This window comes from Protopterus annectens, chromosome 8.part0, assembly GCF_019279795.1.
Source record: "Protopterus annectens isolate FY-2018-M chromosome 8.part0, PAN1.0, whole genome shotgun sequence".
NCBI lineage: Eukaryota > Metazoa > Chordata > Ceratodontiformes > Protopteridae > Protopterus > Protopterus annectens.
In genome coordinates, this window is record NC_056741.1 from 785,537,235 (window position 1) to 785,554,686 (window position 17,452).

The window sequence follows — 17,452 nt, forward strand, 5'->3', positions numbered from 1 at the left end:
TTTGAACCCAAAATCAAGTACACATTAACCAGAAATGAGCATGATGGTGAAATTTTGTTTGCCTTTGAAGTTCGTTTCTCCACACCTTAAAGGACTTTTACATGTTACCATCCAAACATAACCCCTTTTTCCATTTTTCCACAAGGTCAGGATGTCACTTTAACAGTGACAAATATCTAGAGCCAAAGTTCACGCTGCCGGGTGGCTAGCCCTTGCCGTAGCTGTTCAAGCTAACCAGGATCTGTGAACAACATACTTTATGGTGGATAACTTTCTCGTTGATCAGCCTGAAATTTCCTTTTGTGTTTCCTTCACCAAGAACTACAGTTACCATAGACTTCTCTGGGGAGGGTGTATTTCAAAGAGAGCATGGTCCAAGGTACTTGCAAGGAAGAAAAAACAGCAAGTATTGAAATTTCCTTCGTTTATAGACCCAGGAATGAGAGTGTTATGCAGGGAACAAGTCCATGATGTTGATGATGTGGGTCCTGGCATTTTAAATTGTTTGTGTGATTATCTCAAGATTCTGATAGTATTGTGGTCTCTGTATGATACATTTATATCTGTACTTGTATTATATATATATGTGTGTGTGTGTGTGTGTATTGTATATGTGCATATGCATATATACATATATATTATATATATATATATATATATATATATATATATATATATATATATATATATATATATATATATATACATATATATATACATATATATATATATATATATATATACATGTGTGTGTATATGTATGTATATATGCTCCCACACACGCACAGAAATTTGTTATATGTGCACCAGAAGAGGTATATATCTAGATCTGTTAGTTTTCAGAAACTCAAAATTCATACAGATGAGAACACATCTACCTGAAATTAGCTGGACATATAAGTGAATTTAAGTACACTTTTATCTGCTCTTTTGCATATAGTACTGTATTTAATTTATTTATTTGTTTTTCACTGAATATTAACTGAAGTTGTGGCTGTCTCTCTACAGAGTACTTTTTAGAATTTCTGTGTAGCTATCGATAGCAGTGGGGGGGGTGTAATTTCACCTTGTTTTGGTGTTAATGTTGGTGGCTTTGAAATTGCCCGTCCCTCTTGTAGATTTGTATTTGGATACCCCTTCTGGGCCCATCTCATTTGCTCACTCAACTGAGTGCAGTGAGATCATATTCTGATTTCAGGCACTCCTACTGTGTACAAAAAGAGCATTTGGGAAGGGCAACCCCTGTAGCCTCTTAATCCTGCTCTGCCCCCCCCCCCCAAAAAAAATATATATATATCTTATTCATCTGCTCTTACTGTAACTGTCTTAGTTGCTCTTCTGCGTGCCATCTGTTCAGTCGCTCTTACTCTGCACTTTATTACTGCTTGTTAGTAACCTGCTAATTTACTACCTTCTGCACTTGTTCTTATTTGTTCATTTAATTGCACTTATTTGAACTGTATTTGCCGTAGTGTTGCTACATGCTCGGGTGTGCTGGCCTGCACTACGATTTGAATTGTATTTACTGCTGTTTTAGCTGCTTTTCTGTAACAAAAAAAATTCTAAGCTTGTTTCCTGCCTTTCCTGTAACTAGTCAAGTCCAGATACAGACTTGCTGTATCCAGGACTGTTGGTAAGCTTCTGAGCCCCCCAAGCCTTTCTGTGTAGGAGGGAAGCCTTCTAGCTTATCAGTGGGAGTGGTAAGCACTAGGTAGCCTATCTACCATGAGAAGAGTGGGTTTTGGCCCTGAAATTGTAGTTCATTTGCCGTTTGGGCAGTTTTTCCATCTCATTCTACTTTCTAGTTAAAAGCCCGTTTTGCATTTGGTCCCTGCCTTTCCTAGTCTAGTCCAGGTACAGATTTGCTGTACTCCAGGACTCTTTGTAAGCTTCTGTGCATACACACACACACACACACATATATATATATATATATATATATATATATATATATATATATATATATATATGTATATATAGGTAGATATAGATATATAGGCAGATACAGATATAATGTATAGATTTGCCATCAAAAGCGTGAACACCACAACATAATTTGTTCATGTTGTCGACCCAAAATACTGATGCTGTGCATATTAAATTAGCTGAAAATGTCGAAGTGCATTTAGCAACACTGTCGCATTCGCACATTCAACTTTTTTTGCGGTTGGACTGCAAATCACATGACTTAACATTTTTGCAGGGGGCAAGCTGCCCTGTGCCTCCCATACCCCCTGCAAATTATAACAACTCCGAGATCACACTATAGTGAGGAAAACTAATTTCCCATCCTCACTGTAGGGCGATCTCTAGGCTTAATGTTGACCACATGAGTGCAAATGCACGGTCGCATTTGCTGCAAAGAGCACTCGCAGTATTGAAGGTCGGTGATGCAGGAAGCAGCCAACTGACGTTGACATTCCTTTTTTCGCTGAACCTTCATCCTTCATTCTGCACTTTAATGGTAAACCATATATAATATATATTTGTGTGTGTGTGTGTGTGTATATATATATATATATATATATATATCTATATATATATATATATATATATATATTTGTGTATGTTTATATATATATATGTGTGTGTATATTTTATATATATATATATATATATATATACATATATATATATATATATATATATATATATGTATGTATGTATTTATAATGTAGGAATTAATACTCTTTGCATAGTGTTTATTTTGCCATTTTGTATGTGTTTTTTTTTTTTTTTTTTAGTTAAGTGATATAAACATTGTGTACATTCTTTATGGTGATTGTGATACAGTGGGATTAGGAAATGTAGTGCGATGTCTGAGTTGCCCCCCTGCAGAAACATAGTAAAAAGTGTGTGGTAGTTTGGTGGTGATATATGTGGAAGGGATGTCATTTTTATGTGTTCGATGTTCTGATGCATTATGAAATTCAATGTTATTGGGTTGTTTTGAGATGTTTTGAAGTAGACCTATATATATATATATATATATATATATATATATATATATATATATATATATATATATATGTGTGTGTGTGTGTGTGTGTGTCTGTGTGTATATAAAGTAAGTCTGTGCCATAAGATCAAAAATTCTGAAAGCCAAAATGCCTAAAACGTGAAATATTGATATTTTTAATGCAGGGGGCAAGCACACCTGCACTTCCCACACTCCTTGCGAATTATATATACCAACTCAGAGGTCACACAGCAGTGGTGAAAGGGCAAATTCTTATGTTAGATATTTCACGTTTTAGATACTATGGCTTTCAGTTTTTTTTTTCAATTTTTGGTCTTACTCCATAGATCCATATATGTGTGTGTGTGTGTGTGTGTGTGTGTGTGTGTGTGTGTGTGTGTGTGTGTGTAATATAGATGGATAAAACCCACAAACCCAGAGTTGCAATGAAATAGCAAACACAAAAGGAGCTAGCAGTATAATGCAATGAACAAAAAGACTTTTAGAATTCTACTGATATACCGTTTTTACTCAAAACAAGGTTCTTTGGTGTAACCCGAGATTATTTCCTTTTGCTTCTAAACTACTTGGGCCAGGTCATGGAAGTGCTTTAAAAGGGATTATAGCATACTATTTTCTGCTGCTTTTTCTCATAACATGCAGCCCATCTGTTATTAGACAGAATATTTATCACTTAATTTGCTCATCAAAGTGGAGCCAAGTCTGGATGTTCTTCGTGTTTCACTGTTGCAGTCATTACACTAGGGTAGTTTGCTGGAAGGTAGCCCTCAGTTGGCCTGAATAACAAAGTCTTGGGTCCTGCGTCGGTTGCTGTCCCTTCTTTCATGACGTCCGGTCGTCAGGGGTATAAAACATGCAGCCAAATTCATTTTCCTCCGTCTTTCTTGCCGCTCGGTGCCTGAAGCAGAAGCAGTTCGCAAGTGCCGGTCGGCCGACTCCTGAAATTTTCGTTTTCGAGTTTCAGAACCGAAGTCTTCAACCTAAAGCTAAGTACCCTGTTGGGGAAACTTTTTCTTGCTCCTTACCAATGTCAGTCAAAGTTAATAATTGTATTACTTGTGGAAAGCAAATACCTCATAAGGATTTTCATTTGTACTGTGTTCCTTGCCTAGCCCTGACCACAACGTGCCTTGCTGTCGGTTTTATGCTAAATTTAATCAACGCACTATTAAGCGTCTGTATATTTTTGCATCTAAATATTATGGCTCAAGATTTAACTATCCAGAAATGTCGTCGATTAGCAATCCATCTACCGAATACACAAAAAAAACGCAAAGAAAAAGACAGAGACCGTCGAGGTCCAAAACCGACGAATCTTCTCCTAAGTCACTCAGTGAGGCGCTTTCGCAGCCCCTGATGCCTGCTACTTTTGATTCGCAGTCCTCTACTGAGACCCATTCGGAGTCCGGTATGCCGAGAGACACTTGAAGTATTGAACCCGCGGATGTCTCTACCTTAGATCGTTCCGGAGCCGCTGAGCAGGCACCGGCTTCTGAAGGTGTTTTCAGGCCTAAAGATTTGTATATTAAACCGACGCCATCTTCAAAACCTAGGTGAAAATCAACTTCTATGTCTAAAAAGCAGACGCTTAGGCCACATGCACAGGCCCCTATGCCTAAAAAACAAATGATCAAAATGGCTGAGGATTTAATTACCTTGATCAGGGGTTCCCATTCCCCTCCTGCTAAGAGGCCTAGGCAAGGCACTGACTATGAATCATCAGATCAGGTTTCCATTTTTTCTGATTCCTCTTCTGATCAGGAATGATCTATTCCACCTTATGAGGACTCTGATGCAGAAGAATCCATCCCTTCTGCTTCTTCTCCTGAGGATTTTTCTTTTGGAGAAACGTTGCATACCTTAAGGGAACATTTTTACTGGGAGGGTTAGGATTTTTCAGAATCTAAGGGATTTCTTCCTTCTTCCGCAGCATAGGCCTTTGGCTATACCTCCTGTTGTAGACATTGTTGTTGATTTCTCAGAATCCAGCATGGCTCCTGATTCCCTGCCTCTGGCTCCTAGTAAGCCAGACTGATATTACAGGGTTCCTGACTCCCACAAATTTTTTTTTTTAAAAACCCTACTGCTGACCCTGAAACCATTTCTCAGGGTCCCAAGGGCGTTAAGGCTTCTACTGCTAAAAATCCTACCCCTTCTGATAGAGACTCCAGGGCGCTGGATAGATGAGGTAAGAAGGTTTACACGTCTGCAACCTTGACAATCAGGGCTTTAAACTTTCAATTTCATATGCTTAAATTTTAGCAGCATGTCATGGGCTTACTTAAACAGAAAATGATGTTAATTTCTGACTGTGTGGAAAATAGAGTTACAGGATTTATTGCATTCAGCTGAACAAGTTGGAAAGCATACTTTGCAATGTGGTTTTGATTCCTTGGAGGTCTGTTGCAGGACCCGCTGTAACTGGATCTGTGATAAGAAAACATGCTTAGCTCAAGGAGCAAAATCTGCCTGATAATGTTAAAGCAAAATTGTTGGATGCTCCTTTACAACAGGACAGTCTGTTTGGTAATAAGGCAGAAGAAGTTTTGAAAAAGATGGAAGACGAAGATAAATGTATGCAAACTGTAAATGATTTCCTACAAGTTCAGCCGCCCAGGTTCAGTAGGCACTGGCCTAAGAACTGGTCCTTTCCAGTACCCACCAGAGCCGCTCAGGTCCGAGACACTCCAAAGGCTCCAGGTTTCAGTCACAATGAACTTACAGAACAAAACAATGGTGTGCCTCCACCTCCAAATCTGGAAGTAACAAGGCACCTCCCTACGGTAAACAGTCTTAATGACTTTCCTCTGCCATCACCAAGCACTTATCTTTTGGCAGCCCCTTTCGGGGGGGGGGGGGGGGACAAGCACTTCATGCACGAAATTGGCATTTAATTGCCCAGGGCAAGTGGGTTTTAAATATAGTATCCAAGGAATACAGATTTCAATTCCACACGTTGCCAATCCCAAACGGATGGCCAGATCTGCCTCCAAATCAGTGGGCAGAGGCCCAGAAGCAAGTTATGTCCCTCATGAATATGGGGGCTATTCAGCCAGTAACAGAAAAGGAAAAGGGACAAGGTTTTTATTCAAGACTTTTCCTGGTACCCAGAAAAGACAAATCATGGCATCTAGTTCTGGACTTATCCATTCTAAATACATTCCTGGACATTCCAAATTTCAAGATGCTGACTCTACAACAGTTACTGCCTATGATAGGCAAAGATGCCTGGTTGGTACCTCTAGACTTAAAAGAGGCTTACCTACATACCCCAATCAGGGAGTCTTGCAGAAGATACCTCCACTTCAAAGAAGGCTGTTTGCATTACCAGTTCTCTGCACTGCCCTTTGGCTTATCTACTGCGCCCAGGGTCTTCACAAAGTGCCTGGCACCAGTAATTGCATTTTGCAGACAAAGAAACATTCAAATTTATCCTTATCTGGATGATTGTTTAATTCAGGCAGAAAACAAGGACTCTCTTCTACAGCATCTGGCATTTGTAAAAAGGCTTCTAACTTGTCTAGGGTACACCATAAACAAAAAGAAATCACAACTGGTACCCTCTCAAATAATTACATTCCTGGGTGCAAGCTTGAATGCAACTACCCAGATGACTTACCTCACGCCAGAAAGACAAATTCAATTGATGACTTACTTCAAACAAGTGGCCACAAATACCCAGCTATCTGCAAGACAAATTCTGCAGGCCTTGGGGTTCATGGCTTCCTGCATTTTATTAATTCCATATGGAAGATGGTACCTAAAAAGTTTATGGAGTCAACATTGTCACAGCCTGGAAACAATGATTCCTATCATTCCTTGCCTGCAGCAGGAGTTTCTGTGGTGAGCAGAGGCCTGTCACCAAAACAAGGGGCTGTCATTCATTCCACCCCCTGTCACCCAAACCCTGACTATAGACTCATCAGATTATGCTTGGGGAGGTGGCCCATCTGGCAGGGAGATGCATTCAGGGCGAATGGAGCCCAAATCAAATGCACCTACATATCAACCAGAAAGAAATGCTAGCTGTACAGAATTCTCTGACAGCCTTTAAGGACTTTCTTAATCCAGGACAACTACTGATAAAGACTGACAACACCACAGTTGTGTTACATAAACAAGCAGGGGGATCCCCATTCCTACCCTCTTTGCAGACTAGACATGGCTTTGTGTAACACAGCCTTGACTTACCAAATACAACTACAAGCTCAATTCCTGCCAGGAAAGCAAAATACTCTGGCAGAAGAACTAAGCAGAAATTTTATGGACCCACACAAATGGAAACTGGATCCACAAATCTTCAGCATGTTGACACGAAAATGGGGAAGCCCAGACATAGATCTCTCTGCCTCTCCCCAAAACTATCAGTTGGACAAATTCTGCACAAGAATCCATCAGAAAAAAGCTTGGAAAGTGGATGCTCTGTCCTTCAGCTGGAAAAACCTATCAGTCTATACCTTTCCCCCTCTGCCTCTGCTCTCCAAGGTTTTACTAAAAGTCAGACAAGAAAAACCGAAAATAATTCTGATTGCTCCAGACCGGCCTCGCTAACACTGGTACCCGCTCCTATGCAATATGTCACACCTTCCTCTGTGGTACCTGCCTCAGACACCTTATCTGCTGTCTCAGCAGAACTATCAAATTCTGCACTCTCAGCTCCAAACTCTGAATCTTGCAGCATGGCTGGCTAATCAACTAATTCCACCAGTTACATATCTCAGTAAACCTGTGATGGCTAGAAGGCCTAGTACTAGAAAATCTTATGCTGATAAATGGAAAAGATTCTGTGCCTGGAACCAAGCACAAGGAATAAACACAGCAATGCCCAATATTCCTCAGATTCTGTAATATTTAACTGAGATGCTTCACAAGGGCCTATCTTTTTCTTCTATAAAAATCCATGCCTCTGCCATTTCGGATCATTACAACAAAGAGCCTCCTCTCTTTTCTCATCCCTTGCTAAAGCAGTACCTCAGAGGGGCCAAAATTTTGAGACCGCCCAAGAGAGCACCAACTCCTGCATTAGACCTCAAATTTGTGCTGGAAAAACTCACCTTACCTCTTTTTGAGCCAGCTGCTACTGCTGACATAAAATTTCTCTCTTGGTAGACAGCTTTCCTTTTAGCAGTCACTTCAACTAGAAGGATTTCAGAACTACAGGCTCTCATGGCAGTGGAACCTTTTATCTTTTACCCGGACATGGTGGCTCTCATGACCAATCCATCCTTTATGCCTAAAGTGGTATGTAGTGTGGCTCTTAACCAGACCATTCATCTGCCAACTTTTTTCCCAAATCCAGAGAACAAGGGGGAGTGAATTCTACATTCATTGGATGTACACAGACAACTAAGATTCTACTTCAACAGGACAACATCTCTAAGAAAGTCTGAGCAATTACTGGTGACATTTGCTGCAGGGGCAGAGGGAAAGGCTATTTCAAAGCAGACTATTTCAAAATGGATAAGCCATTGTATTAGTTTCTGCTACATGCACCATAGTTAACCTGTCGCCAAGAGGATCAGATCCCATTCCACCAGGGCTGCATCTACTTCTGCAGCCTTTCTGAGAGGGGTTTCTACCAGAGACATTCTAGAAGCTGCTACTTGGAGCTCAGTTCATACGTTCACCAAACATTACCATTTACCTCTCTTCTCTAAATCCAGAGCAGGCTTTGCCACTGCTGTCCTGCAGGGCCTTATGGCTGTTCCTAATGCTGTATAATTCCATCCTCCTAACCATAGGTTTGGGATTCTACCCAAATGTAATGACTGAAACACGAAGAACATAGTACAGTTGTGTACACTTACCATAAATGTAGATGTTCGAGTGTATTCACTGTTGCAGTCCTGGTTACCCACCCGCCAGCCCCCTATTTCTCTCTTACTATACCTTTTCTTTTACTATGCTCAAAAGCCTTTTTGGTATATTTGCTTTTAATTGGAGGTATATTTTTTGTGTTATAAATTACATGCATATATAAATGTGTGTGTGTATGTGTGTGTGTGTGTGTGTGTATATATATATATATATATATATATTTTTTTCTTTTTTCCCCTCCACATTTGGGGGGCACCTGACATCTGGGGCAAGAAAAACTGATGGAAATGGCATTGGCTGCATATTTTATAACCCTGACGTCATGGAAGAAGGGACAGCAACCAACGCAGGACCCAAGACTTTGTTATTCAGGCCGACTGAGGGCAACCTGCCAGCAGATTACCCTAATGTAATGACTGCAACAGTGAATACACTCGGACATCTACACTTATGGTAAGTGTACACAACTGTACTTTTCTTACAATCCAGTAGGTTTTAGGTTACTTGAACGTTCTCTAGTAGTGCTGCTGCCATTTTAACAACCTCCTTTTTTATTGTAGGTCACAGAATTGATTGCAAAGATATAGTTGATGGCTACAGAGAACGGACATTGGCACTACTTTGGAGACTTGTCTTTGCTTTTCAGGTACATTTTCTATATTAAATTACACCATTGCAAAGACTTCAGATATTTTTTTGTATTTATTTACATCTTTATTAATTTAGTCTGTTTTTCAAGTGGAAAAGTCCAGTGTATTCTGTTTAGCAAAATTTATGCGCAAGAAAAATTGCAAACCAAGAAAAGAAACGTGAAGAATGCGTAAAATTAAAAGAAAAAATATCTTGTATATCTTAACCTCTTCCTTTAACTGGATTTTTTTTAAAAGAAAACAGAAAAGACTTCTTTCTTGAAAGAAAAAAAAAAGCCTGAGGCTTCTTTTCTTAAGAAAACCTAGAGACTTGGGTTGAAATAAATGAAGTCTTGGAAGGTCATACAGAAACAGCAGTCCTGGAGTAAGTTTATAAAATAGTAGTTTGTGTATCTAGGTCACTCTGCTTCCTAACAGGAATGGTCTAAATCTGAGTACATGTTTGCAGTACTGTTGCATTTTTTTAAGGAATAGGATGTAAGCATATTGAGTTGTTTCTTCCGCACCTGCAGATTTTGTTGTTGAGGGTGAATTATCAATGTAAACACCCCCCTTTTTTTTATCACAGAGACATTTTTAGTGCTTTACACAGCGTTTGGACTGGAGAAATTGTTGGTAGACTAGTCTGCCTCTTTTAACTTTGTATAATGTGTGCCAGCATGGCATTTTAAGAGAAGCCTTTATATGTTAATGGACAATCTTACTTTGAAGAGGTCTACTTTAGCAGTAAACATGTTTTGGATTACTGTACTGTTAAGTTTTTCCGTAACTCTAATTTTCATATGAATAACCATGCTTTTCGCCTGCCAGCATGTTATTAATGCTAAATGACACAAGGCTGCCATATAGATGAAACATTGACATGTGCCCTGTTTCTTTCTAACCAATGATTAATTGTTAGGCACTCAAATGTGTTTTTGAGTAAATTGTTACTCATCCGGTATTGTCAATTTTTCAACTAAGCTCATGGCAGCCAAAAAATTTCCTGGAGAACATGTGGTCAAACCTTGTAGCTGTTGAAAAATCAGATATTTACAATAATTTGTTCTTTTCTTACCTACGTCTTGCTCGTTTTTTTGGTGCAGTTAAGTTTTCCTTGTATTCCCTTTGTCTTTGAATTCTTCTTTCCAGTAGTAACTGCTTTTTTATCAGGTTACTTTCATTTTCTCTCTCCCTTTTTCCACTAGTAATCTTTTTTTACTAGGTTACTCTTCCTTCTCCCCTATACCCTTTGCAGTATCCTTACTAGTATTGTTAGTATTTTTTCCCCTTTTCATTCCTTTAAAAAAAATAAATAAAAAACTTTCCTCTTTCTCTCTGAAAAATTAATTTGTGTGCCCTTTTTTATGTGTGGGTTTATTCTTTGCCTTTCCCTTTCTTCATTGCTAAGAAGCATAAGCCAGCTGGGTTTAAGAAATGCACAAAGTGCAGTCACAAATTTCCCTTCAGTGACTTACACTCCCTGTGCGTTTACTGGCTGGAGCCCCTTCGTCTTCAAGAAGGCTGAGCTATTTACCATTCCTTCAACCACAGAGCTTTGTTTGAAAGGTGGAGCAAACTCATTTTGAGGGGCATGCTACCATCTGCATTTGAAAAGGCCATTTTTGGTAGTGATCCTAAGTTTGTGACAACATCTAAATCAAAGTCAAGCCATTTGAGCCCTGCTTCTTACTTTTCCTCCAAAAGTGGTGACATACAAAAAAAAAGGCCTTTGTTGTCATCTATAGATCCTTCAGAGCTGAGATCTAAGATTGAAACCTCCTAAATCTACTGAATCAGTGGCTCTATATGAACCTTCAGAGATGAGCATCTCTCTATTGGATCTGGCTTCTTCAGCTCTGAGTCTGTCATGAAACGATAGATCAAATATGTTGATGTCAGATCTGACCACAGCTTACTTTAAACCGATTGTAACTTTCCAAATACGTTGTACTCCCTGACTGTTGACTCTGTGCCTTCGAGGGTACCATCCTCCTTTTTGAGCAGGCCTAAATTTCCTTGAGCGCCGTCTTCACGTTCAGTCAGGAGCCTTACAGAAGAAGTGGAACAAATGTTACAGAAAATCTTTTGGGTGCAGGGTATCACTAAGTCCCCCTTGGCCTCGACCCAACAGTCCAAGGTCTTACTAAGCCATCTACTCCCCTCTAACCCCTCCTCTGACTTCGGGACAAGCTTTGGAGTTATCAGATTCGATGACTCCAGTGTCTTTCAGCTCAGATCCGAAGATGTCCCTTTCCTCAGAGCTCTTTGGTCTTTTGGGAGCCAGAGAGGTCCCAGAGCCGCAGCAAGCCTCATGGTCCACAAGAGCAGTTCATGCGCCTTGAGGCTTCTATGCAGGTGAGGTTGGTTCTGGCTTCTACCCCAGATGACCTGTCTTCTGTGCTGGAGAGGACCCCATCCCATGGCTTTTCGGAGCTGGAGTCCCTCTCCACTCAGGAGCGGTCAGCTTTTTGGGCTCTGGAGAGGACTATAGCTGACACTGTATCTAGAAAGTCACTTGTTCCCTTGGATGCTCAGTCCCATCAATATCCCCTGCGCATTTTTTCTGACCAGGATATTCCACAGGGATAGCTGGACCTTAGGTGCCAGGATACCCACTTGGCTACCCCCTGCCTTTTTTGATAGTTCCCCCGAGTATCCCACTGAGGATGTCCCTCATAAGAGGCCTTGCAAGGGGAATCATTTGGACTCCATGGAGCACATTCCTCTGAGGGAGAAGAAGCCCCACGATCACCGCCTGAGGACATTTTCTTCGAGGAAATCCTAGAGATTTTAAAAGAGAGGTAGCTGGCAGTCCAGTAATCCTTCACCTGAGGATTTGGTGTACCTGGCTCCTTTGTTTCATGACCATCTACCCCCTGGGTCACTCCGCCTGCTGACAAGCTCCTAGAATTGATCTCTCATCTGGCATGGGTGAGCCCAAAAACCATCGAACCTACTTCCCGGAGACCAAACAAAATAATTACCACTCCAGCTGACAAGAGTTTTTGGATGAAAAGGGGTTGCAGTAGATGCCATGGTTGTGGCAGAGGCTACAAGAAAGGAACTGTCAGAGGAGAGTTCCACTATTCATCCTCCTAATAAGGATTCCAGGAAGAGGATGGATGTTGGAAGTAAGTCTTTTCTTCAGCGACTTTTGCCATACGATCGCTGAACTACCTTTCCCATTTCACGAGGTTGCAAAGGGATCTGATCAAGGAGCTATCAGATACCCTTGAAGGAGCAGTAGCTGAGGGAGCGCGAGAAAATATAACTTCCCAGCTAGCGACCCTACACTCTGTAGGGAACTCTTCCATAAGACTTATCGCACATGCAGCCGAATGAATGAGTAGATTGGTGGGTTCTGGTATATCTTTGAGGATGTATGCCTGGATGCGCCTGTGTGATTTTGCGCAACGTTTTAAGTCTTTTTTTTTTTTTTTTCAATGCTCCGTTTGACGGCACATCCTGTTTTGCTCCCAAGGTCAAAGATACGTTATGCCGATAAGACCCTTTTTGCTGTCAGCATACGTTTTTCTGACCTTCAGAGACCTTACCCTAAGGGTCAGAGAGGTGGCAGCAAAATGTGGTTCAAGAAACCTCAGGGGTATACCAGGTTACATGTGGAGAGTTTCAGAAATTCAAGCACAGTCCTCTAAATCTCCATATCTGATCTTTCATAAAGACAGATGTTCTTCGTCTCCCATTGCTGCAGTCCTTACATATGGGTATTCCGCTGTCCACAATCGGCCCGAATACCAAAGGGCTAGAACCGGCGTCGGTCATCGGCGCCCGAGACTGACGTCAGTACGTGCCAGTACAAATGCGCATGACCGACGCCATAACCTCAGTCTTTCTTGCCGCGTGGTCCTAAGCAGAAGCAGCATTTGCAAGTGCCGTTCGGCGTTCTGGAATTGTCGTTTTTCGAGTTTCAGACCGGAGACCAAGTTGGGCTAAGTACCCCGTTGGGGACACTTTTGTCTTTTTCTTGCCTCAGTATTGACTGATGTCAGAAAAAGTTAATAACTGTATTTCTTGTGGGAAACAGATTCCTCATAGGGATTACCATTCACTCTGTATTTCTTGTTTGGGGCCTGAGCACGACGTTGTTGGGTGTCGCTTTTGTGCTACTTTTAACAAGCGTACTATTAAACGTCAGTTGGACTGTGCTAGGCTGGTGTTTGGTAAACGTTGTAATTACAACATGCCGTCGGATTCGCCGACGCCTGGTTCTTCTAAAAAACGCAAAGAGAAGTCTCTGTGGTCCAAACAGGATGAGTCGTCCACTCCGGACGCCGGTTCTGGAGAACCACTGACTACTTCAGCGGCTCCTTCTGAAAGTTTACCTGAGTCTCAAGGGGAGCCTTTGTTACTACAGGAAGTGGCTTCTCCTGTGTTAGGCCAGGCTGAGGGTGCTTCTCTGATGTCAGTGGTTCCCTCCCCTCATAGGGTAGTTAGGCCTCCTCCTTCTCAAAGCAAAGCCCATTCTAAGTCTAAGTCTGCCCCTGCTGGTGCTAGTCCCCAGGGTCCAGCTCCTAGGAAGCATATGTTAAAGATGGCTGAAGATTTGATTACTTTAATTAGGGGTTCTGTGCCCCCCCTGCGAAGAGGCCCAGGGTAGAGACAGAGTTGGAGGGTTTGGTTCAGTCTTCCAATGAGTCAGATTCCTCTGTAGAAGAACTTCAGGATTTCCCTCCCTATTCTGATTCGGAGGCTGAGGACACTACTCCCTCTGCGTCCCCTCCAGAAGATTTTTCTTTCTCTGAGACTTTGCATTCCATGAGGGAACATTTCAAATGGGAGGGCCAGGATTATTCGGATTCTCAAAAAAGGCTAAGAGCATTCTTGTTTTTGCCTCAGCATAGGCCCTTGGCTATTCCCCCTGTACTGGATGTTGTTCAGGATGTATTTTCTGAGGCTGCCCTTAACCCAGATTCTCTGCCTCCTGCCCCGGTTAAACCAGATAGATACTACAGGGTTCCGGAAGCTCACAAGTACTTATATAAGAGTCCTAGGGCTGATCCAGAAACTATTACTCAAGGCCCCAAAGGTGTTAGGGCTTCTGTGGTTAGGAATCCAGTTCCTCTGGACAAGGATGCTAGGGCCCTGGATAGGTGGGGTAAAAAACTGTATACCTCTTCTACTTTGGCTATGAGAGCTTTAAATTGTCAGTTTCATATGCTCAGGTATCAAAATTATTTGCTGGGCCATTTGAAATGTAAAGTAGATGCTTTAGCTGAAGGTATTCAATGTAAGGAGCTTCAGGATTTAGTGCATGCTTCAGACCAGGTTGGTAAGCATTCTTTGCAGTGTGGTTTTGATGCTTTACAGGCTTCTTCCAGGGTGGCTGCTACTAGTTCAGTTGTTCACAGGCATGCCTGGCTTAAAGATCAGACCTTGTCGGAGCATGTTAAGGCTCGAATTATGGATGCTCCTCTGCAATCTGATGTTCTTTTTGGCCCTCCAGTAGAATCAGTTTTGAAAAAAATGGAGGAAAAAGCTAAGTCTATGCAGACAGTTAAGGAGTTTTTACAGGTTCAGCCCCTAAGTTCAGTAGGAATTGGCCTGCTAAGGGATGGTCTTTCCGTCTTGGATTATCAATCTAGGGGCAGGTCGAGGCGAGGTAGAGGTAGGGCTTCCTCTCAGGGCCCTGTTACTTCTAGGTCTTTGAGTTCTTCTACCCTTCTGCTGGGGAGGGCAGGGGTCAGTCCTTTCGGAAACAGACCCAATGACCTTTGTCTTCAGCTGCCGGACTCTGCCTTGCTGGCAGCTCCTCTAGGAGGAAAACTGGGACTTTTCAAAAGGAATTGGCATTTGGTTACCCAAGACAAATGGGTGTTGGACATAATAAATCGAGGCTACAAATTTTATTTTCACACATTCCCTCCTTTCAAAGGTATGCCGGATGTGCCTCATCAGCAAAGACTGGAAGCACAGGCACAAATTTCTTCTCTGCTTCAGTTGGGAGTAATACAGGAAGTACCTTCTGCAGAAAGAGGCACAGGGTTTTATTCCCGTCTTTTCTTAGTGCCAAAGAAAGGAAATACTTGGAGGCCAATTCTGGATTTGTCCATTCTAAACACCTTTCTGGAAATTCCAAAATTCAAGATGTTAACACTGCAACAGCTGTTACCTATGCTGGGCAAAGATCACTGGATGGTGACTCTGGATCTCAAAGAGGCCTATCTTCACATTCCTATCAGGCCCAGTTGCAGAAAATTCCTGAGATTTGAATGGGAATTTGCATTATCAGTTCTCTGCATTGCCCTTTGGCCTGTCTACCGCCCAGAGGGTATTCACAAAAGTCCTGGCTCCAGTAATAGCTTTTCTCAGACTAACAGGAATTCAAATTTATCCTTATCTGGACGACTGTTTGATTCTGGCTCAAGGCAAGCACGAACTTCTTCAACATCTGCAGTATGTAATGACAGTTTTAAGTTGCCTAGGGTATTCTGTGAACGAAATAAAGTCCAGTCTAGTACCCTCACAAGAGATGTGTTTTCTGGGTGTAAGACTGAATACAGCTGCTCAGATGGCATTTCTTACCCCGGACAAACAAAGAAATCTTCACCTATACTTCCAACAGCTATCAGTAATGTCCAGGCTGACTGCAAGGACAGTCCTTCAAGCCTTGGGGTTCATGGCATCTTGCATTCTAGTACTTCCCAATGCCAAACTGCATATGAGGAAGCTACAATGGTATCTCAAAAGCGTTTGGACTCAACACAGCCACGATTTGGACACTGTCATTCGGATTCTACCTTGCATTCAGAAAGAATTTCTGTGGTGGGCTCAGGAATGTCACCTAAACAAGGGTTCTCTGTGACCCAACCAGAGGCAAGTCAGATATTGACGACAGACGCCTCGGAGTCAGCCTGGGGAGCTCATTTCAGAGGAAAATGGATTCAAGACCTTTGGCCCCCAGAGCTATTTCACTTGCATATCAACATGAAAGAGATGCTGGCAGTTCAATTTGCTTTGGAAGGATTCAAGAGCCTACTTCAACCAGGACTGGTGTTGATTCGAACAGACAACACAACTGTCATGTGGTACATCAACAAGCAGGGGGGAACTCATTCTTACCCTCTTTGCAGACAAGCAATGCTGTTATGGGAAACTGCACATCACTCTTCGAGCACAGTTTCTGCCAGGAGCACAAAATTCGTTAGCAGATGTTCTGAGCAGACAGATTGTGGATCCTCACGAATGGAAATTGGACCCTCAGGTATTTCTTCAGTTGACCAGGGCTTGGGGAACTCCAGACATAGATCTGTTCGCTTCTCCTCTGAATTTCCAACTGCCACTGTTTTGCACAAGGCTGTTTCATCCAAAAGCCTGGAAAATAGATGCACTATCCTTCAGTTGGAGCAACCTTCACGTGTATGCTTTTCCTCCTTTGCCTCTTCTTCCAAAGGTGCTGTTGAAAGTCAGGAGGGACAAACCTTGCATGATCCTTATAGCAACGGATTGGCCTCGTCAGCATTGGTACCCTCTGTTGAGGAGCTTAATTCATGGAACACCTTGGCCATTACCACAGATTCCTCACTTATTGTCTCAGGAAAACAATCATTTTCTCAATGTCAGGGTGCAGTCCCTACACCTGACAGCCTGGCGCATTCTGTTTTAGAGAAGGAGGGCCTTCAGCTCCCTCAACAAGTTTTGGATGTTATTTTGGAAGCCAGACGTCCTAGTACTCGAAAAGTTTATGCTGATAAATGGAAGAGATTTTTTCTTTGGAGTTCAGCTAAAGGCTTTGATGTCAAATTGCCTAATTTGAGTTGTACATTGCAATTTTTGACTATTTTATTGGACAAGGGTTTGTCCTTTTCTTCTGTAAAAGTGCATGCTGCAGCTATTTCTGCTCACTATGATTGTGACCCTCCTTTATTTTCACATCCATTGGTTAAACAGTTTCTTAGAGGGGCAAAGAATATAAGACCCCCACGGAGGGCTCCTACTCCTACCTGGGATCTTAATTTTGTTTTGGAAAAGCTGACTCTGCCTCCTTTTGAACCTGCAGCTACAG

At 41.9% G+C, this 17,452-nt stretch overlaps 1 protein-coding gene across 1 annotated transcript in view; it reads left to right on the forward strand.

Annotated features, from left to right (window-relative positions):
- Nucleotides 1–17,452, forward strand: part of ASPM (assembly factor for spindle microtubules) — a 2,279,206-nt gene that overhangs the window by 741,936 nt on the left and 1,519,818 nt on the right. Inside the window, exon 13 of the mRNA XM_044080257.1 lies at nucleotides 9,358–9,443. Within this exon, the coding sequence (XP_043936192.1) occupies nucleotides 9,358–9,443 (86 nt within the window). The remainder of the gene's footprint in view (nucleotides 1–9,357; nucleotides 9,444–17,452) is intronic.